At 39.6% G+C, this 24,132-nt stretch overlaps 1 protein-coding gene across 5 annotated transcripts in view; it reads right to left on the bottom strand.

The window, feature by feature from the left end:
• mllt10 (MLLT10 histone lysine methyltransferase DOT1L cofactor) overlaps positions 1 to 19,626 on the bottom strand; it is a 45,753-nt gene extending 26,127 nt beyond the window's left edge. For 3 of the 5 annotated variants that reach the window (XM_030398055.1, XM_030398054.1, XM_030398053.1), the window contains exons 1-7: positions 19,231 to 19,626; positions 15,932 to 16,011; positions 13,017 to 13,071; positions 9,940 to 10,049; positions 9,748 to 9,851; positions 8,665 to 8,758; positions 4,991 to 5,080 (exon numbers count right to left, since the gene is read on the bottom strand). In XM_030398055.1, coding sequence (XP_030253915.1) covers positions 4,991 to 5,080; positions 8,665 to 8,758; positions 9,748 to 9,851; positions 9,940 to 10,049; positions 13,017 to 13,071; positions 15,932 to 16,011; positions 19,231 to 19,393 — 696 coding nt within the window. In that variant the 5' untranslated portion in view covers positions 19,394 to 19,626. The remainder of the gene's footprint in view (positions 1 to 4,990; positions 5,081 to 8,664; positions 8,759 to 9,747; positions 9,852 to 9,939; positions 10,050 to 13,016; positions 13,072 to 15,931; positions 16,012 to 19,230) is intronic. The other 2 variants (XM_030398057.1, XM_030398058.1) reach the window with 2 other exon arrangements.
• Between the last annotated feature and the right edge of the window lie 4,506 nt (positions 19,627 to 24,132).

Consider the following 24,132-nt stretch of genomic DNA (forward strand, 5'->3'; position numbering starts at 1 on the left):
CCTCTGTGACTGGCAGTTAACAGACACCATCAGCCAAATCAGGAGATAGCAGCTATACTGTAACCTCTCTGCACGCTGGCTTCCGCTCACGCTCAGGGGTTAAGAGTTCTGATGGTGTGTGTATTTCTTGTAATATCCTTGACCTCAGGCAGCAACTAGCAAATATTTTTCGTTTTCGTTTTCTGTTCAGTAGCTTTAAAGCTCTTAAAATCACCGTATTCCACTGTGCCTGACAGTGGTATATATTCTGTATCAGTTTGGTGATTTTATACACATTTCCCTTAAAAAGCTGACATAATTTTTCAAACATGGGGTTCTCATTAAAATAGGAGTTGTGTGATATGAAACAATGGTTGAATTCGTGTTGACATTGATAGGGATCTACCAACCAATGCCGATACAGAATCCGAGTAATCAAGAAAAACAAATAACTATATTTGGAACCAATACACCACTGAAGAAAAAAATAAAAACCTTAGTGTCATGATTTAGAACAACTAATGAAGCCAGTACTTTACTTGCGTACATTTTCTAGGTGCTTTACTTCAGTATTACAATTTCCTGCTGCTTATACTTCCACCCTCCTCTTACTTAAGACAATAGTTACGTTGCAGATCGAGATTATTCAATGTCAATAGGGTATTACTGGAAGAATGCCGCACATGGGCCATAGTATTGCATTCTTAAATAAATTCATTGTATCTGATAGCGATAATTGGAAAAAAGCCCAATATTAGCCCAGATGGCCAATCCCTAGCATTGACTAAACTACAGGCGTTTCACTGTTTATTGAGGGGCTCTAACCTACGGTGATTACTTTTTTCAAATAATCAATTAACATTTTACATTTTATATTATCCATTATCTGCTGATTAGTTTTTGATCACACATTATAAGATATAAAATGCCCTTTGTTTTCCAAATCAACGCCCCTTTAACCCAGAGAAAAAACACTCTTAATTTTTCATCATAAATGACAAAGCAGCCATTGTTTAATATTTATCCTTTAAAAGTGACTTCTAACAATTAGTCAATCATTAAATAGTTGTAATTGTTTGCAGCTCTCTTTACACGCCCAAGGTGGTGTCTTTAGATTGCTTACTTTGTCAAACAGTTGGACCTGTAGATAATCACTTATCAGTGATGTAAAACAAAAGCAACAGCAACAAAAAGTCAAGGGACTGAAATAAGCTAAATGTTCTCACTTTTGCTCAATAAATTAGTCCTAAAATAATTTCAGTTTGTTGTGCTGTCCCCAAATCAGGATTACCAGTTTATGGCATGCCATGCTGTTGCTCATGCACTGCTCTTATGTGCAGGGATGCACACTAAAAAAAAGAGAAGCGGTACGACTGAAAAAAAAATTACTACAAGTCTTCTTGCTTAGCGACTCAAGTCCTCAACTTTCAGGGAGTGGCCATAATTTCCTGTCGCTTGACTCATCAACCAACTGTCCAGAACTTCTTTAAACCAATAGTGCCTACCTTGAAAACGGGCTACAAAATCAAATAACAAGAGGAAAACATAGGACAGACATGGTGAACTGCAACAGAAAGGAGAGATGATAGTGGCGAGAAAAGAAAACGCGAGAGACAGAGAGGTAAATTCTTTGGGATTCCCTTGTTGTTTTTCATTAACATTCCAGAGGTAGGTGTTGATGGACAGAGGCTGAGCGGAGAGGGTCAGATAACACACACACAAAGACACACACTCACACTCACACACACACACACACACAAACACACACACACACACACACACACACACACACACACACACACACACACACACACACACACACATACACACACGAAGCATTGGGCGTGGGAAACATAACACACACACAATGTAACCCTGACACACCCTTATCAATCAGGTCAATTGATTATACAGGCAGTGACAAAGCCTTTCAGCGTGTCCTTTCCCCTCTTTCTCTGCTGCTGACCATTAGCAGCCTAATCATTTGACATGTCCGAGTGCTCTTTGAGACTGTGTGGGGTAAATATAAGAGGTGGCAGAGGACGAGGGCCACGTCTATTTATCAACAAACTCCCGAGCAATGAGCAACACAAGGGTGGGCTGAAAATGCTCTCCGTCTATGTCCAATGCTGACCATGCAGCTCTGAAAACGTTGATTTTCACAGGGTTTGTACAGTTTAAGAGAAAACAAAAATGTCCAGACTGCTGAAGCCTTTATCATCGCATATAAAGGCAGTTGTAAAAAAAGTACTTCAAAAGAATTCCTTGATACCCACAAAAATCAATCTCTTTGGTCACTTTGGTTATTTTACTATCTGCTCATATTCAAAGATTCTATGTTCTGATAATGATTATTTAACGCTTGCTAATTTCGACACCAGAAGATGCCAACAAAATGCGTCATCTAGATCTTTTTCTTTCAAATATTAGAAGTTGTTCGGTTCTCATGAGTGATAATAATAATTGCAGGAGATAAACACTATTCCATATAACTAGTCTCCTAACAGTTCTAAAAACACGTGCATGCAAGTTTAGTTTTTTATTTTTCTTGGTGTCATTTTACATTTGGTCACTATAATCAAATGTATTCAATTAGGGCTTTTACGAATATAATCATTATCAATATATTTGCCATTGGTTTATCTATGGATTGATAATTTCATCAAAAAATGACAGAACACTGTGATCAATGCCAACAGATAAGCATCTTCAAATCACTTGTTTGTTCCCAAGTCCAAAAGTATTTAACTACAAATCAAATATAATTAAGAAAAGCAGAAATTCCATACAATTTAGCATGTTTTATCTACACCACTTAAATAAAGGTTACTTGTCCAGTCCATTAATTGTTTACCTTTCATTTTTGTAATGTGAAAAGACAAGATTTAAATTAATCAAACTTTGTTTTGTTATATCACAAATAGAAGGCCCGTGTCAATGACAAATCATTGCCTGTTAATTTGATAGAACGTATTTTAAATGCTTCACAAATCTACACAGCTGCCTCAGGAGGAAGATGAGAGGGTGTAGACACAGAGGTGATGGGGGTTGAGGAGCGGCGAGGGAAGACGAGGGGGGGATACGGAGGAACAGGAAGTAAGGGGGAAAATAATCCGCCCTGGCCTGGCAGGAATTCCCCTGTGCAGTTTCCTGCAGGATTTCTGACCAGCTATTGTGTATGTATGGATGTGTTTGTGTGTGTGTGTGTGTGTGTGTGTGTGTGTGTGTGTGTGTGTGTGTGTGTGTGTGTGTGTGTGTGTGTGTATGTGTGTGTGTGTGTGTGTGTGTGTGTTTCCTGCAGGCCTTTTCTAAGCGGCCAGTGTGGGGGATCTTTTAGCCCCTGCTGTAGTTTGACTGCAGGGTCTAACATGAGGTGGGTATACATCTGAGTCTCAAAACCACATTACAAATGCATGTGTACACACACACACACACACACACACACACACACACACACACACATCTGAGCCTACTGATCTCTGACCCTGGAATGTGGATGGGGAGAAAAAGAGGGAGAGAGTCTGAGAGAGAAAGAGAGAAGGGGGTACTCTAACTGATGCAAATATGGCAGCATTAACAAAAGCCAGGCAGAGGGGCTCAATAGCATGTGGACACACACACACACACACACACACACACACACACACACACACACACACACACACACACCGTGTCTCACATGTTTGAGTATGTTAATCGCCCTTGTTTGTTTTATCTGACTGTCCTTTGTTTGCTGCAATGCACTTTGCGACAATTGTGTGTGCTACAAGTAACTTGATAAACCTGACTACACACACTAATCTTAGGTCTGTCACATGAATCATCCACTGATATTAAATGCATTTTCGTATATATCATTTCGACCTATCAATTTGTGCATGAGCTCAATCATTGATGCTGACCTCGACAATGCCTGTTTGTTTACATATACTCTCTCCCTCTCTCTCTCTCTCTCTCTCTCTCTCTCTCTCTCTCTCTCTCACTCTCACTCTCTCACTCACTCTCTCACTCACTCAACTGTAAAGGGACAGTCATGTGTCTGCTTGAGTACCTCCCCATTTATACTCAATTACAGGCCTGTAAAGTTGGACATGGGAGTCTCAGCCATCACAAGTGTTCATGACTACTTAAACATGAGGCAATAATTCAGTTTCAGTTAGGTTCTGGCTTCTGCTGTGAAACAGGCTCTGTACATATGACCAAAATCAAAAAAGTGGAACAGATGACTCGACACCTCCCGCAAATACTGATTTTTCGCAGCCTGTGATTACATGTTCTGCTAACAGCTGTGACTGATGAAGTCACACTAATGTAGCATTCATTAGAGGCTGGTGGGTGTAGGCTGGCTGTAGTCAAACAAGCATCAGATAAAAGGACTTCAGTGATATTAAATGGCCTTCGTTAGTAAAACTGAAGGACAGATTAATCTGTTCTCAGGTACAACACATTTCTAGGCCTCTGTCAAATAAGTATGCCCAAATCAAAAACATCTAAAGCTTGGGTTTCTACTCTGGAAAATATTGATACAAAGTGCATTACTTTCAAGGCCATTCATCCATTTCAAAACATTTCATTATCATTTAATGTAACCAAGGGACTTAAAAGTGATGTTCCAGACACAAGATAGTTATTAGTTGGATTTTGATTAGTTGTCAACATGTTAGAGCCTGAAAAATCTGCCATCTTTGTTGTGAACATGACTCTTCAACAAATGTCCAAAAACATCACACCTACTGTTTGTTTGCCATTCTAATTCAAACAAATTTGTCTTCTGAGACTCCACTGGCCATAAACGTACTGCAAATATGTTTTAAGACTGCTGAAATGCTTCAAATGCTCATTATGAAGTCATTGTAAGAGCAGCTGAAAATGATTCTTGATCACTGCTTTTACTGCATATTTGCCTGTCCCTCCACAGTGTGAGCGTGTAACAGTGAAGGCGTATGTTCCTGATGGAGTCGCAGCTGTGGGTTGAAGGCATAGAGAGGGTAAGATCTGAGGGCTGTCTTACCTTCTTGTCCTCGTCTGGGGGTCTATCCATACACTGAGTGGAAGTGTCACTTAAGCTTTGAGACCTACTACCACGGCCCCTGCTCCTTCGCTAAAAAAGTAAAGAGGAACTCCAAGTTACTGGATGAAGCCCAAAGAAAAAAAGGCTAAAATAAGATTTTAAAAGAGACTTATGTGATATTAAAAAAAAAACTTTTGCTAGAAAAAAGAGTGACTGAACTCAAAGACAACTCAAAAAGTAAAAACATTCAAAAAACATTGTCACTGATTGAGCATTGATCACAGAAAATAGCTTATTTGTCACTACTGAGTAAGAAAATGCATGATGGTAGTAGGTATTTAAAACAAAAATACATTATTCCTCCACTGTCAAAAAAAGAAAAATAGCCAGTCCATATTCAGCTTTTACGGACAAAATGTAACAATTGAACAACCATGAATTCTACACATTATAAAAAAAGGATTGAGGGAAACAGGAAACTACAACCATAAGTTGTGGTTTTATTGCTGTTTTAAAGCTCCTTTGCCAAAACTAGGATCTAAAGAGGCATCATGGGACACTTTTAACGGGTCTATCGATCTCATCCCAAGCCAGCTCGCTTCAGCTCATAGTATCCGTTTCCATGGCGATAAACAACTACATCCTCAAATTACAGCCATATTACCTCCAGGCATAGATCAAGGCTCATGTTTATCCAGTCTCTATTCAAAAGTACAGATCTATGACCAGACGCGGTTACTTTTGGCATTTCATGTAAAAAACTGATTCTCTCAGAGGCACCAAGAGCCTCCTCTGGCCTCACAGACAGCTCACTGTCTGATCGCGCATGGCGATCTTTTTGCTGTACAAGTCTAAATCTAGTTTCCATGTTGACATGCTGTAAGTAAACATGTAGCAGAGTTCAGAATTTACTGCTCCTACTGAACGACACTAAAAACCTCTTCATAAACACTAGATTATCATTCAATCTTACAGCTGGAGGCTGAAAAAAAACAACATATTGTAGCAATCTATTTTGAGACACTTTCAATCGCCAACATATTTTTATTGCTAAAGACCAAAACAGCTAGTGACACAAAGTTATACAACAATATTTGCCAATAACTATCAACAAAGATTTGAAATTTAGCCAAGTGCCAGCAATGGAGACTTAAAAAAGTAAAGCAGATGCATCAGTGAGTGCATTTACACTCCTTAGATTGAAGGAAATTAATACATAAAAGGGGTGTCAAGATTTTCCTATTTTCAACTATAAATTGATCAGGTATTTTTTTCACATCTTACGGCTATACCATTGTTAGACATTTGACTCTTGATGTTTAAGCACCGTAAGACAATATGTTTCATTTCACATTTCCAAATTCTTCTCAGAACAACTATATTTTTTGATGTACCACTTTGCCATATTGCCAAATTTAAATAATTTATCTAAAGTGCATCAACAATATTTATTTAAAATACAGTTAGATCCCCACTCAATTGGGAACAAACAAAACCAAAAGAACAATCACTACACAGAAGAGGGGAACTAAAATGACACTTTTGCGTGCATGTGTGTACAAGCTGCTAGTAATGTTTCTCTGCTGGACGCATTCAAGTCAGCAAGGATGGAGAGAAAACAAACAACACTGTGAGAATCGCCGGTCCTGCTTTTGGTTTGATAATTGAAAATGAATGCTCATTTCAATCGATTCTGGATCCAGAATTGAAATCGTGACACCCCTCATACGTTGTCTTGAGATAAAACACTGCGGTCCAGACTAAACAAGGATAATCTAAGTTTGAAATTAGATTCAGCTGCTGACTGAGTCCAGTCAAATCCCATATGTTGCTAACATGCCGTAAACATCCATCAAGTGGTGTTATATGAAACCCACTCTGCTAACAACATTGCTTTCCTCATCATTGATTCCCTCTCGTGCATTCCTGTCATCCATACAATCCCAGCTTAATGACATTATGCCCCTTCATCCAAAGCCATTCATACACGATCAATATAACAGCATGAGTCTTTCCATCAGCGTTTGTTAACATTGCAAAATGTCATCCGTGTATGTGTGCATGTTTGTGTGTGTGGATACTAAAGTCGGTCCTGTGGTTCCATTCTACTACTGTTCCAGAAATCATATTAATCAAGCCATGTTTTTGTTTTTGTAAATATTTGCATCCCTCCCCAAAATACCTTGTGATAGGTTGTTAACTAACGGTGATAGAACAACATCTGGAACACAACAGGACATCTCGACAGTGGATGAGTGTGCTGAAAACACGTCTCCTCTGTGTATCCAGTTGTTGTATCTGCACATTGATATGCCTATCCTTTTCATTCCCCCATTATGTGATTGAATTCTGCTCAACAATGGCTCGCTATCCACCTATCAGACTACAGACCAACTACAGAAGATGAGGTGTGACCATGGACAAGAAAGTAGTAATTCTGTCATTAAGGAGTAAATGACAATTGTATGTCAGAAAAACTGTACAGAAAAACCATACGTATGTGAACCTTTGCGCACTTTCAAAATCACATTATTATTTCTACTTTTCTTACTATTCTTATACTGTCGAGAAAAGGAGTAGACAAGGCTTCTAAAACAGCCCTAAACTGACCAAACTGTTTTATTTAAACCATGTGTCCAATTCAAGCAAAGCAGCACAAAACCTGCTCACCAAATAATAAAAGCTAATTGACGAGACACGTCAGTGGGAAAACTAAGACATAAATTGCGGAAATTCTATTTCCCAAGGAATTTGAAACACATAAATAATCATTAAACCTTATTGGCCTGGTTTGACCTTACAGTAAAAACCAGGCCCATCCAGCACCTGCAAACCCGACCTGCTGTGCCCACTCTGGGCTTAATAGACACGGGAGTGGAGGGGTGATGTGCCACTGTTACAGAGATTTAAGAGATGAGGAGGGAGGGGGAACAAGAGTAGATGGAAAGGGGTACATGGAGGGTAAAAGACAGGTGGAACAGAGGCAAGCAATGGAGGAATTGATTCATTGGTGAAAGAGGAAGGAAATATGGGCGAGAAAGACAGATGGAGGGAAAGAGGGCAGAGGCCAGCAGAGACCAGGAACTGACTGAAGGAGGGAGAGGGTCGAGAGGAAACTGACAACAGAGGAAAAGTTGGAAAAATTGGCGGAGAGGTGGAAAAAAGAGGCCAAGGAGTGGGCCGTAAACAGAAATGAAAAAAGGTTTGGAAGAAGTAATGGTGGGTCATCTCTCAGTAGGATGAAAGGTATCTCTCAGGGGAAGCAAGTATGTTGAATACATAGTAAGTTAGTGGAAAGAAAAAAACAGAAATCATATATATTGTATAGTCACATGCAACTAACACTGTGTTGCTACAAGTCAACGTAGTTTCATACCAATACTGATATCAATGCTCTGTTGTTGGGAAAGTGTGTATACGTGTCTCATAAAAGCTGGAGAGCAAGACTTGTACAGTACTATGAAAAAATGTCAAATTGTTCATTTATTCCAGCCTATTTACAAAAAAATGCTTGCTCCTGTTACAGTGAATGATTAATTATAATTAAATTAATACCAAATCATAATAAAATACACAAAAGAACATTGTATTGTATATATTGTCTAATGTTGCGTCAGTCAGAGAGTGTTGAAGTCTAGAATATTAAAAGACAAAAAAAATGAGAGGACACTTACCAACTTGCTGTGGTGGTATTTGCAATAGCCACAGTACTTGACATTGTCTGCATCCGATCCTTGTTCCTCACATAACAACCCTGCAAACTGGGCGCTGTGGCAGAGAGATGTATGAAGGACATGAAGGGATGTGAAAAACAAAAAATACATTCAACATTCCAGTGTAATATTGTAACAATACCAGCGAGTGCTGGACATGACAAAATATGATTTTTACACCTCAACTCTCTCTCTCTCTCTCTCTCTCTCCTTGGTATTTATGTTTTTTATTTATCTATTTTCATCTTAGTATTAATGTTTTTATGTTTGCACTTTCATAATATGCACTAACAATGAGTTGCATCTCAATTTTGCTGTACATGTACAATGACAATAAAGAATTATCTATCTAATATCCTGTCTATCAAAGAATAGATTTCAAAGTCCTGTTGTTGGTTTATAAAGCATTGAATGGTTTCGGGCCAAAATACATTTCTGATCTGCTGCCGCGTTATGAACCATCCAGACCTCTGAGATCGTCAGGTACCGGTCTGCTTTCAGTCCCCAGAGTCAGAAGTAAACATGGAGAAGCAGCTTTCAGTTACTATGCGCTACATATTTGGAACAAACTCACTGAAAATTGCAGGTCTGCTCCAACACTCACCTCTTTTAAATCAAGACTTAAAACATTTCTTTTTGCCACTGCTTTCAACTGAAGCAATTCAAGTCTTTGAACTGCATTATTACTCTGAGTTTTTTTGTTTTTTTTTATAATGCCATTTTTAATGTCTTTTAAATGAAATGTTTATGTCTTTTAATGTAATTTGTGTGTGCCTGTAAAGCACTTTGAGTTGCCTTGTGTCTGAATTGTGCTATACAAATAAACTTGCCTTGCCTTGCCTAATATGACTGATCAAATATGGATAGTGAGTTTACCGTGTCCTCACGTCAGAGTCGCAGGACGCGTACCTATCAACATCACTGCGCTACAGTACTCATCATCATGTCTTATGTGTAAGCCTTTAGTAGAGTTTCAGTGAAGAACTGAAGAAACAATCTGCTTCTTTGTCTTTGTGAGGTTAATGTGATGTGAGTGTGTCTCACCATGTGACATGGAAGGCCTGCCTGCAGCCATGTTTGTTGCAGGTCATACAAGCTCCAGTGGCTGCTTTACTCTCTCTGCCCTGGTCCTCACAGATATAACATGTCTACACAAACACACACATATGGTTCAGAGAACAATTTTCATTGAAAGCTCTTACACTGTAAATGTCTCAATTTGCTGAGTACAGTTACCTTGTTGTAGCGTTCATGGGGCACAGACTGGAGTACGATGGGTTCCATAGTTGAGACATTGGCAAATTCGACCTCAGGTATGTAAAGGGCACAAACCACATGAGCCCAGCCTGCAAAGACACACACAAAAACAATCAGTCTCTGAACGTGTATGACAGCAAGGTAATTGTGGCAGCATTTCAGGGTTTGCATCAAGATTTATAAACCATCTGTTAAGGTCTTTAATTGTAACAAACATGTGAAGAATTTATGTAATTTATCCTCGCAGTTGATTGGTTGGTTGCGAGTTTTAGCAATGTGCCAAAACTCAGTAAGCTCAGAGTGCTGATAACCTGAAGAGCACAAAACATACATCACCTACAGATTTTTATCAGCCAATTACAAAAACAAAAAAACAAAAAAACAAGCCCTTTGCCGCACATTCTTTAGAGTTGTAACTCATGACACAGACTGTAAAAAATGTGACGTCTCTTCACTAGATGCATAACTGACTTTGCTATGCTTCTGTGCTTTGGCTGGTTTATTTGAGTTGGGGGGGAGAAGCCGCCTTTTGAACTCTGCCATGAATCAAACAATCAAACCAAGACAGCCGATAATGGTCCCAGTTCTCACATTATACATCATTTTCCCTGACTCTATCTGCACAAAGCTATTAAAGTCCACAGAGTCCAGTGGAGCTTTGATGAATGCTTATGTCCAAGGTATTTCCTTTTAAACCTCTTTGTGACCATTTATGAAGATAAAATAAAGCCTTCAGACTCTGTGAATTTCCTTGTCAGCCCATTAAACTTTTTCTCTAGACCAAAGTGGTCTAAAGTAAAAGGCAATAATGAATAATACTGGCCTCAACCTAGAGAACCAAACACAACCTAAACTTGGTCTGGCGCAGTAAATTTTTTAATTTGCAAACTGGTAGTTAATCTATCTGAGTAGCCGTTTATTGAGCCCTAACACACACACAGCTGCCTGTCAGTGAAGACAAACTGGGGGCGGTGGGATGACAGTGGGGCATGGTGGAGTGGCAGCAGAATTGACGACGAGCCGAGGAGGAGCAGGAGGAGGTCGGTGGGAGGTCAAATGGAGGTGGGAGTCTACTGCCACACTGGAGGTGTCTGTTTTTCCCCCATAGCGGAAACAAAAACAGGCTTAAACTTACAGTTGAACCCCTGACCTGCCTTTGACCTGGTGAGCGGGACGGGGGAGGAGGGCAGAGGGCGGGACGGAGGGGAGGCGGCGGGTGTAAAATGGGGGCATGTTGTTGTTTTGAAGTTCCTCCAAGAATCTGAAAGAGGCCTATAAAACAGGACTATAAAAGTGGCACAGCCTTCCTCCTCAAACTGAGCATTCACACTTTTACCACCTAAAAACCCAACAAAGCATCCCTTCACAAACATCCTTTACTCCAAGAAGTTATCGGAGTCTGATGTGTGGAGACTGGGAGCTTCAATTTTGATGATAAACAATCTGAAGCACTGCGATGTCAATTTTTAAAATAAAAAAGAAACAAAAGACTTTCAGTTCATGATAATGCCCTTTATGAGCTTCTGTGGTAAACCAAAACCATGACACAGGACTCCAGGGTGTGACTGTTTTGGTTGCACGTGCATCTAAAAATCTGTTCAGTATGACTAAACATTGTCAGTGGTAGCATCTATGCGAATTTAGTAGTTGATTTTTTGAAGAATTGAGAAAATCACAATCTCCTGTTATTTTACATCTTATTTAAAAGAAAACAAACATGTATTTGAATAAACCGTTTATGTGGTACTTGTTTTGGTCATTTTTCAAGGAAGAAGTGCAAACATTGGCTGGGTCTCGCTTGCAAAATGTTAGCTTTCGCTGCTCTTGATTGTCATTTATGGTTTTAAACGAAGAGTATTTGGGTTTTGTGGTCATCCAGGGCTATGTGAAACTCCGATGACCATTTTACACAATTTGTTGACGTTTTGAACAATTTGTTGACTTTTTTCAACCAATCAATTAATAGTGGGATTATCTGCCAGATTAATGAATAACTTAAATAATCAGTAGTTGCAGCTCCAATCTGAACAACCAAGAATATGCTAAAGAATGACAGTATCAATCTCTGATTAAAAATTTCCATACAGCTGCCAGAAGTCAGTATTCTTAGCACTGACTTGTAGGAACTGGTCCTCTTCCTGATTTCCCATCTAAACCACTTCAGTTTATAGATGCTAAACATTTTGTTGTGCAAATTCTTTCAACTTTTTACGTTATCATCAAACTTCTGCTATAGTTAGAGCACCAATAGCAAACAGGGCAAACATTTACCAGACAGGTTCAACTTAAAGAAGCTCATAACAAGCCGCTCTATGTCTTCTCTTTCTTCTCTGTCTGCTATATGTTAAGATCCTGGATCATACAGACTAATACCTTCGCTCTGCTTGATTACTGTCCCACCTGAAATAACAGCAACAAGTGATGAGGAACTGACATGAGCGGAGAAATGGACGGTGGGGGGAAAAAGACATGATGGGAGGAAAAAGAGAGGGAGAGAGGGGTCATGGGAAGGGTAAAGTAAAAGAGAAAGTAGTAAAACGGTGTGTGTTAGTGTTGTCCTGATGCCTCCCTGCAGGCCTGGACACAATCCCACAGCTGTGCCTCTCTCTCTCTGACACACACACACACACACACACACACACACACACACACACACACACACACACACACACACACACACACACACACACACACAGAATATTTACAGTCTCCACCAAGCTGACCTCCCAATGAACCCAGAGAGGAGACTCCTCACAGGCCATGCACTATACCCATCCTGGCCCGCCCCCTCATAAACATACACACACACATACACACACTCATAAACCATGGAATGGCAAGGACGGTAGAGAGACTGCGCACACACAACAAACACCAACATAACTCTCCCAGCACGCTCACACCCCTTAAACTTGCCGGTGACATGCAACTAATGACAAAATACACAAGAGGCTCAACACAGATGTGTGTGTGTGTGTGTGTGTGTGTGTGTGTGTGTGTGTGTGTGTGTGTGTGTGTGTGTGTGTGTGTGTGCGCGCAGCTGAGAGGGATTCTACCTCCGTTGTCTGTCCTCTTGAGGGCTCCGTCTTTGTGGGGACACAGCTCACATCTCTGCAAGGAAAGAGGAATCACCAGATCAGAAACAACCAACCTCATCTACTTATAGAATAAGGTAAACACACAAGCATGACAAAGATGACAGTATAGGAGATAAACTTGAAAGTTATCCCCACTGGAGCACAAGGGCAGAAACTCTCCAATGTCGTTGTGTGTGCGTCTGCAATTGCCAGTCGTCATGCAATTATTTCTGCTGCTCTGAGCCTCAACTCAAATAAACTGGTGTTGCTCATCTTAAGGCCTCAGTTACATGTTACAAAGAGCACTGTGTGTGTGTGATCTGTAACGGACCAGAAAGACTTTCTTGTTGTTCATTTCTTTTTTTCTTCCCACCGTTCACGCCTCACAAACAAGACAGTTCTTCTGTGCTTCTGCTTTATTCACTATGAAGTTCTATTCGGGAAAGCGTGTGATTTAATGTCTTTATCTCCTCTTCGATCCAAAATGTGTCAAAATCTGCACTTGTGGGCTGTCGACGTGATTTACTGTTCAAATGCTTTCGGTGTAAATAACCTTCGCTTATTAGCCTTCATTAGACAAAACAGAATCACAAGACATCAACTCTAATGGTCAACTCAATTCAGACAACTCAATTCAGGTTAAGCAGCTGATGCTTTAATTGGTAAATCTGAGTAAAATACGGATTTGTGGTCATTATTTATCTCATTCCTTTCAAATAATGATTTGCACGGGTTGGGAATTTTACTTGATTATATGAACCTTTAATTTTCCTGATGGCACTTTATCAATCAGAAAATTACTCATAATTACAAGCTAACCTTCCACATAATGTCATTTCTTGTGAATATAGATAAATACATGGGTTTCCATAAACTATTTTATACGAGAACATTTTATTATCTTTAAAGGACCACCTCCCCAATGTTGTCTGTCTGGAATGCAGGGAAAACATGTTTGTACACAGATTCCTTCAAGGTGAAGGAAGTCTGGCTGTTAAGCACTTCAGGCATCAGCTTCAATGTAAAGAAATGTGTACACTTAAGAGCTCTGCAATTTTTGAAGCATTTACAATGCACGGAAGCGACCTTCTTATTGTCAGATGTCTGCCCTTAACTAATTTCTCGAATGCCATGTAAATTCATCAGATTAAGTGTTTCAAGGAAAACCTAGTTGTCCCGCTAAATTCTGCCATGTGCATACACATGAATACAGCCAGTAGGCAGATCATTCCAAGCACCTGTATCAACAGCTACGTAAGTAAATCTTACCCTGACAAAATCTCGACAGCCTCTTAGATGTTTGCCGAGGTCATATTAAGTTTAAACTCAACAAGCCTCACCAGTTTGGGGCTTTTGTGCTAAGTTTGAGTAAAAACATATAAAATATGGTGACATGATTCAGAGATCTGTGGAGAGCAGCGATGGTTAGAAATGCAGTTCTTTCCAGGCCCCATGTTCCTGGGCTGTAACATCTTCATATGCGGATGCAGAATTAAGAGCATAATGTTTGCACGCCATAGTGGCTGGCAACCCTTAAACAGCATTTATGATGATCTTTTACAGAGCATTTCAATCTGGATTAAAAACCATGTGGTGGGAAATGATGGTAACTGGTACAGAAAATACAGATCGTGGAGGTTCAGGCAGGCTAATCTCAAAAGACAGCAGGAGATGGAACATGCCATAGAAAATCCTGCCGGGGGAGGCCGTTTCTCCACAAAAAGTGGCAGTAAAGAGGCAGCTGTGTGCAAACCTCTGATATAATTCTCTCTTTACAATGCATTTGATAGAGTAGCTTCTGCAAAGCTGTAAAGAAATAGAATAAAGATAGACATGTAGGGCTAAACAACACATGCATGCTTTCAAGTCTCAAACAAAAATCATACTACAGGTCTATGATCTAAAGTGTTATTTAGTACAATACAAGTCCTTCTCAGGTTCCTCATTTTCCAAAAAGCCAAATGAAAGCTCTGTGAGGTGAACTGTGATAAGTGTAATAGACATCTTCCAAAACACCTGGACTATTGCACTGCCGTATCCCACATACATCCAGTAAGACTTACAGTATGGCCGGGCAATACACCAATATCTTTATTTGTGTACGATTGTATTTATTTATATTTTAAAGTGGAAACAGTTTTTCTGTTGCATTTCCAAGTGGTATTATTGTTGCCAGCACTGTCACAAAGACAGCGGCATTGTTCTCCCTTTCCTCAGAGCAGCGACATCCAACAACACCAGACACAAAACATGAGTTTTTCATTCATTTAGTCTATAACAGAGACATATAAGCAAATCCAAAACCGTTATAGGGAACCAATCTAATGTCAATGATACCGGAATTGTAAAGTCATTACGATCAGCCGTTACCTCATCATGTGACCGTACAGCAGAAACTTTCCTATTGCCTGTTTAAATATTAAACAAAGAGTTCAGCTTAACTGACAAGATACTAGTTCTTTACTCTGACGGAGGAGGCAAAAAAGGAGAGGAGGGAGAGTGACAGAAACTGGGGAAAAACAAGAGTGAACGGACAGCTAAAATATTCAGAAACAGTGGACACATCACATTCAGTACCAACTTCAGTACCCAGAGAGGTTCTGTTGATGATGATTAGGTGTTGTGCTTCCTTGAAAGGTAAGGACTGGCACTGAACAGGGCTGCCAACAGTGGGACTCTAAAGACATTGACAAATATTACAGTGACCTCATCACGCATTGTGCTACTTCAACTGGTCTGCTACAAGCCCTCACCTGCCACTGCTTTCTTAGTTTTACTTAAATGAAAGCACTGTTCAAGGATTAGCATGAGCGCCACCTTTTTTACCAGACAGTCCTGTTATTCCAGGACTTCACTCATAAATGATGAATGGATAGTTGGATCGTGTGACTCACCACGCGGGCTGCTCTCTCCTGAGACTCACACTTTCTGCAGAACCAAGGACCAGTGGGGACCTGCACGATGCCATAGCAGGCTGAGGAGAGACGGAGTGAGGGCATGAAAGTGAGTCATTACAACCACAGCAAAAGACTACAGAATTCAGTAACACTGTGATAATGAAACCACATCAAACTTGATAACAACTGATAAAATAACAAATATCACACTACCTTCAAACCTGCAAGAAGGCAAACTTGTGACTGAGCTGATTCGAATGCAGAACTGAGCAGCTTTTTGATCTGACAGGCTGCTGAACACACCGTTGTTGTTTTCATATCACGCTACCAACAGCTGACACACTTTGTGCAAGAAAATATCTTAAGCCCATGGGACCATGGCAGAATCAGTGGCGATGCATTATTACCAACACAAGTAGTGATTAGTGATTATTGTTTGCTTTACGTTTATGTTGCTTTCAAACAGTTCATAATCTTTACCGTGTCTCCCCCACATAATCAAATGGAAAAAGATCAAAACAATTATCAGATGCAAAAACTTTATTTTAACGATTTGTTATTCAGTTTTCAAATGTAAGATAGAGGTTATGTTACAATGTTCTCACAAGGTCAGATACGCTCACTATTTGTGTCTCTTCACTGTCATACATTCTACAAAATTCTGTCAATTCTCAATATCATGACACTGGGTTAGCCAACAATATGATTTACAAGATGGACTTTAACTTCAAAACACACATAATTCTGTCTTTGTGAGCTATAACTCGATTTTATTGACGCTGATGCGACTCAGACTTGAGGATGCAGTGCACCATACGGTCTGTGCTACCCTAGATGTGGCAGCACTACCCTAAATAGCCTACCTCTACACATTTTCAGATTATGTCTGATCTGACCAGAGCCCATAATCCAATGATATAAAGAGTTATAATCCAGATTCCTGAGAACAAAACATCCAAAGGTGACCAAGTTCAACTGAAGAAACAGGTGGCCAGATTTACAGACAAATCATCCTGGTTGATAAGGACATTCTGGACCAACGCCTGATTAATTTGAATAATAATGGCTGGCTGATTCAATCACTACAATTTTTTATTTGTTGCCACGCTAACCCATGCCACATTAATTATACAGTTTGAATTCTTTGTTGTTATTTTAAGCATTTTTCTTAGATTCAAAGGAGCACTCAAACACACAGGAGACATGTTGTTACTCATCATAGATTTGTTATCGAATGTTTGAGGCTGTGCCTGTTTCTGAAAGTCTATTACATCCTGTGTAGCATGCAGCCATACTCACAAGGAAAGTACTCATACCCAAGCCCTGCCTAAATTGCATTATATATATATATATATATATATATATATATATATATATATATATATATATATATATATATATATATATATATATACTAAAATCCTTTTCTACTCATTGGGCTCTTGGGTTTCAGCAGTATAGCAATTTCACAGTCTGCAATGGTATGAAACTTAACTGTTATCATACAGTGTATATCTGCTTATCACCAGTACTGGATTGTATGACATTTGTGTGATTAAAAAATGTGAGTTTAGATCATGTTTTACTTTATCTGTCAGGACATGTTTTGTGAAATTATACATATATAAAGCATTTGTTCGATCAAACAAAAAAATGTGTCTTTATTCCTATAACAGACTCTTTAACTGAACATAAAAATAATAATTGTGTAATATCCTGATGCCAAGAAACCATGATATTTTCTTAGAAGTGACCTTACAATGAAAATGTCATACTGTTGCAACCTTTGTGGACACTGTTGACTCTCTCTAGTTAATTCTGTCAAACATGTTTAATTAAAAAGAAGCCGTCATAACTGTGGGTCTGTGGCAGATCTAGACAAGGTAACGTATGATATGACAGAGTGTCGTTTCTTATCTGAATCAATATCCTGTGTATTCTTATCTAATACAATGCAGCTTGTCTGCTACCAATAATTCACTCAAGGATGAAGATGTGGCTTTCATGTCACATTGCCTGTGTATCTTTCCCACCATCCCCAAGTATGTGTCTCTGCAACGCACTACACATGAAATAAAGTATGGTATGTGCTCCATGGTCAGTTATTGAAGCAGAGACATTTAACCAGACCACATTTGGGAAGTGACTTGATGTTTAACAGTAGGTTTGTGTTTTGATACGCATTTTATCTGACGTCTGATATCCAAAACATTCAACAGCTTTAAGTGTTTAGTGACACTTTGAATTGAAGCTTCAAAGCTCTGCTTTTATTATGGACAGACCTTGTGATGATACAATACAGTTGTGATTCCTGGTAGTGTACGTTTGATATTAAGTATAACAAAGCCCAGACACATAGCATTCCTTGCTCACTCACTTTGCTCAGTGTGACTCAGTATCTCTCTACCGTCCTTTACAATAAGATACAACCTCGATGTAGAATGCTGCGAGATTTAAAACAACTGTGTCTCTGATAATAAAACACCAAGTCCTATCACCATTTTCACGGTGTAAGGTTAGGTTCTGCAACTTTGAACCAGCGAAGACAAATCATTTAACGATAACTGAATGTTACCATGTAGCAAACAGTTTTTCTGTTCTTCTACAGAAGTGCTCCTGTCTGGTCTATCAACCATCCAATCACTGACAAGCTGTTACAAACAAACCCATGTTCCAAGTTCACACTGTAACACCTACTATGTTTACTAAATGTGCACATGGCCAGCTGTTGACTTTGTAAACAGTGGACGTCATCATCTGAGTCATCCAGGGTGAGCACTGGTTTGGCAGCACAACATCACTGTTACTGTCCCGGCAGCTAATGTGTAGTCATTTGTAATCATTGTTTTGCTGTATGCACCGTTCAAAATATTGGTTTCAAACATTTAAAAAGCTGAGTTTGATGAAGTTCCGCATCCATATCGATTGCAGGATGGAGTTTTGTTAAGTATACAGTGGGGCGATCCACATACTTTGAAATTTCCCTCGTTCCATATGTCCCACTTGACAGCTTCTGACAGGCTTATAAAATAGTAGCACAACTCGCAACCAGGAGGGTGTTCATGAGGTAGCTGCAAACTATCACCCATGGCGGATTAAACAGCCTAAATGAACTTCCCAGCCGAATCAGCGGACTGCCCCGCTGCATTAGTCGAGCCTGACCTCAGCCTGGCCTTGGTGAGGGCAGGCGGAGGAGGTGGCTACACACGGAGCGCTCCATAACCTTGCAACAACACAACGCTAACTAGCCTGCAAGCTAGCTGCTAACTACTAGCCGAGCTAACGGCACAGCTTACCTTGATGCACTGCGACGTTGCAGCCGTGTCCGTCGCAGTAGACTAGCGGGTTTTCCGCCCAGCCTCTTTCGTCTGAGCAAACACAGCAACCGCCGATCATCTCCTTCATATTACTCGTCGAGAACTCGTCGTCCGCCGCCAGACAACGCTCGCCGGAGACCATCTACGAAGAAAGCGGACATGCGGAAAGAATACGATGCACGAATAAACACAAAACCTTCGCTGAACACGCCCCTCTTTCCCCTACTACGGCACTTTAGGTCCCACTCGATCGAAATGTCATGTTTTAAACGTGTTTACGTCCCCTTTAGACACCGTATTTTTCACCAAAACATCCACTTCACGGCGCGACGGAGAGGAGAAGAGGGGGGACTTCGTAAAGAACAGGAAATGCGTAATGACGCAAGGCGCGTGTGTGTGCGTGCCCCCTGACAGGAAGTGAAATACGGATGTGATTGGATCGCCGAGAGCAACGTTCCATTTTGGTTCCACATGGCCGAGATGGGTTGAAACTTTGTAGTTAAGAGGCTTAACTTTACTCGATTCACTGTCAACAGTGTAGCAACATGGAGGTAGGCAAAGATGTGTCGTATTACTGACAGAGACCTACCAAGCTCAGCAGCTGTTACAAGCACCATGTTTAGGAAACAGATGTGTGTTTACTGGGCCACGTGTTATTTAAAACAGATTTGAGATTTTACCACGTGTTTGTTTGTTGCAAAGGCTGTAACTCTTCATGTACTGAGTGGACCAAGATACATTTGAAATGCATAGAGCACAGCTGCATTAAAAACAAATGTGAATGTTTTCTGTTCAAGATTAAAAATCAGAGACTTTGCGTTTAGTGTGAGCATCGTGTTTGATTATTTAGCCAAAAAAAGCTGAATTTAAAGTGGAAATCATGAGTCGATCAGTCCACTAGTTGATCAAAAATGAATTGGCTATTATTTTGGCAAATTATAAATCATTGATACGGATTATACAACTGTGAGGATTTGCAGTTTTGCTTGGTTTTTAGATTATAATGTTTTATATCTTTATAATAAATCCATCAACTTGGGTTCTGGAAAATTTGTCAGACACATTTTCTGTTTTGATAATTATTTAAAAATTCAAATTAAAAACTATTAAGTGTGGGGACCCTTTGCTTAACCATTTACTGATAAATCAAGAAAAAATTAGCCCAACAATCAATAATGAAAATAATCGTTACTTGCAGGCCTGGAAAAAATGTCTAAACCAGTTTTTGGTTATCCACACTTATGCTAGGGTTGCAATGGTATGACGTTTATATGGTGTAATAAGCTTATCAGAAAGTCTCACTGTTTCATAGTATCATGGTCCTACAATTTTTTTATGTGCTATAATTGTAAATCACAAGTGTCCTGAAGAGAATAAAGACAGAGGGGATTTTTGGTTGAAATGCTTTATTATTATGTACTGACAGACATGAAATTTAAAACAATGTTAAACTTAAAACATGTTTTATTTATAACACAACCACAATGGAATTTAGTACCTTAAAATAAACACACTCTGTATGAAAATCATGATTTTATATATTCCACAGTGCAACCCTTACTATATCAGTTGTTACACTAATTGTACCTTACTTTGGGATTTTTCCACATTCAAGATTTGATGTATGCTGTGTGAGGCCATTGAGATCACTGTCACATCACTTACTACCACTCTATAGTCCGACGGTGCACGTTTGTAATTAGGTTATATTCTTGATAACTAATTATCAAGCTGTAATGCTGAGTAGTTGCTTATTGTTGCTTATACACATCCATACATGCATCCTTAAATGTTAGGCTTGTGGGTGTTTTATTATGTTTTATTGCATCTTCCTAAACATGTTCAAAACAACACGACAATAGTTAGATGGCAAAAAACACATGCACGTTTAAATAATTTTTTGAAACAAAATGATAGCTGATATATATAACAAATTTGAATTAATGTGTGTATACCTACACCTGTTGAAAAAATCTGCGGTTTGGGTGGGACTCATCATTTTTAAGTAACTTAAATATTTTATGTTTGTCACTGTGCCATTTCATCATGATTGTAAATTGAAAAGGTATAGACCTAGTCAGCATAAAGCTAATACACTGCATACTTCTATTCGAAAATCTTTTAATTGTAAAGATGAATACCTTCTATCTTTCAAAAAATATGAACCAGGCTTTGAGAATTGTACATCAGGCTGCATATCAGACCTGTCAATGTACAGTTTTGTTTTGACAGCATCCCCATGCTGTTGCCAAGGATGCTCCAGAACACACACACACACTCACACACACACACACACACGTACTCCAAGCACTCAGCTGCTGCTTGCATCACCGATTCCTCTGAGCGAGCTCCCGCTCTTGGTTTCCAGAGAAACGTAATGACTTGCCAATAATGCGCAAGAGCACACGAGCGTCCTCCGTGTAATATGGTGAGCGAGAGGTCCCTGGGAGTGCCTGCCCATTGTTTGCTTTAATTTCAAATTGCTCAAATGCTCCAGTCGACACTGGGCACTGCACTAAAAGGGGGTGTGGGAGGGATGGGGAGCATAGGGGAAAAGGAGAAAAAAAAGTGAATTGTGTGTGGCAGGGGAAAACCTATTAGAGCTGGAGAGAACAAAGGGAGGCGAAGGAGGGGGCAGCGGTTGTGGAGGGGCCCATATAGCTACTGAAACACTGAAAATGGCAAATGATTTTTACAACTTGCACTTGATTAAGTCAAAGTCTGCTCAAATCATGTATAATGTTCCTCGGGCTGTCAGAGAAGAGATGTCTCCGAGACAGAAAATTGCAGTGACACTGTCTTCTTTCAAACACTGTGGATGACCTCAAGGTATAGACGGTGTAGCACTAAGAGCTTTTATATAATTTTAGGTTATTTTGTGATTACAACCAGGCAATGGCTAGATACTACGTCAGACCTTTGCTGTTCATTCTTCATTTCAGAGTTGTTGTTTGTGTGAGGATCGATAAACCCAGCCACAGTCAGCTGTATGGTTTTGCTATATAAAAGATGTATATGGATGAGAAATTATTACAATGTAACACACTGAAGAAACCTTCCCGTATTTTCCTGCAATTTAAATGTAGCCTATGGAGCCGGATTTCTGTCATAGGCCACTGCCTCTGTCAGGGTTTTCAAGTTTTGTGCCTGTGTATTCAGCACAGTCTATTTCACTTGCACATTATTGTAGTGAAGCTGGACCTTTGTGAGAGAGAGCACAGAAATAAAAGACTGAGACAACATCTTAAAAAAAATAAAAATAAAATATTTGACTGTGGTATTCCCCATTTCATTGATTTCACCGTTCACAAGCGTTCAAAAGGACTGTATAGACGCAGTTCATGGAAATAAAAGAGCTTAATTGGCTTTCCTGCGGTACGCTCATTCATATTCCCTCTTATTCATCTCGCTTTTGGTCTACATTTAATTGTCAGAGAGGTGACTTTGCAGCACTTGAGATTTTAAAAAGTCAGAAGGGCTCTCATGATTGGGTTCTGGGCATGTTTGCATAGGCTGAGAGAAGTTTTGTGGTCTCCCTGTGCAGAATGGGGAACGTGTAGAAGCACAGGGAAGAAAGGCAATAGTTGGGAAAAGCAGCCCCCACACCCACAGACTTATATGTAAGCCGCAGCTGAAATGGCATTGTGTTGAGGCATTGTATATACACAAATGTTGGACCTACTTAACCGCCTGCATGTTATTTATTTTGTTTAATGGTTACTGCTCTTTATAGATTGCCCAACTCCACCTTGTGTGTTTTTCTTGACCACTCTAAATTCTCCCAAAGACACAGGAGCGAGGAATGTTTGTTAGTAACATCACACAAGTAATAAACTCTGAATTCTTGTCCTTAAACATGCATCCCAAATGTGTGTGTGTGTGTGTGTGTGTGTGAGTGTGTGTATGTGTGTGCATTGCAGGGGAACTCCGCAGAAAACTAAAGCAGTCTGGGAGGAATGTTTTCACAGACTGAGCTCATAAGCTTCAACAAATGACTACTGACAGCTAAGTATAGGACTTTTATTTTGAAGCAATTGTGTTCCCAAACAGGCACCGCATGCCTGTTTTCAGATCAATTTATTAATGAGCAGTGTATTTCTCGTGGGTGTCGTGTAGACCTTGCTAAACCAAATAAACAGCCTCACGTTGTTTACGTTAGGTTGAGCAAAATGCGTGTTGTTTGACTTATTTGATCAGCTTTTACACAGTGTGATCTGATGTGTACATTTAGCCTCACGATTTGTTCTTTAAAGGTACACTAAGAAATTTTAATCAGAAGAGAAAGATTGATTTTCTTTTACTTTTGACTTTTTTAAAAAAAATGCCTAAACACATTGAAATAAAATAAAACCTCTTTTCCTTTTCGTACTATTTCACTTTGTTTATATGTGGCGGACCCTGCCACCTTTCTAGCTCCTGTTCTGGGGACCTTATGGACCCCTGAGAGCAGCTTGTTTATTCTGTTATGGAAAAAAAACAAAAACAAATAGACAGATTGTATTATTTCCTGATTGACATTGTAAATATTGATAATCTGAGTGTGAATTTCCTCTCCAAAAACTACATAGTGGCCCTTTAAGAGAGACGGATCAGTGGTGTAGTTAGCAGCACATGTGTAAGTTCCACATCTCTTCTGTCCATCTCCCTGCTGCATGAATACAACTTATACAGTGAGTTTCTAGTTAAGATTATTCACCTGCAGCAACCCCATACATGCATCATTAAATTTAAGGGAGCCTGGTGTTCATCAAGGCAGTAATTATAGGCTATGTGTCTGCCTTTATAAGGTCTTTTTTCTTTTTTATCTCTATGTTATGCACATACTTGGGCTGATTGTGTAAGTCTCTCTCATGTTTTATGACAGTTGATGGTTAATGTAAT

The sequence above is a fragment of the Sparus aurata genome, chromosome 19 (genome assembly GCF_900880675.1).
Source record: "Sparus aurata chromosome 19, fSpaAur1.1, whole genome shotgun sequence".
Taxonomy (NCBI): Eukaryota; Metazoa; Chordata; class Actinopteri; order Spariformes; family Sparidae; genus Sparus; species Sparus aurata.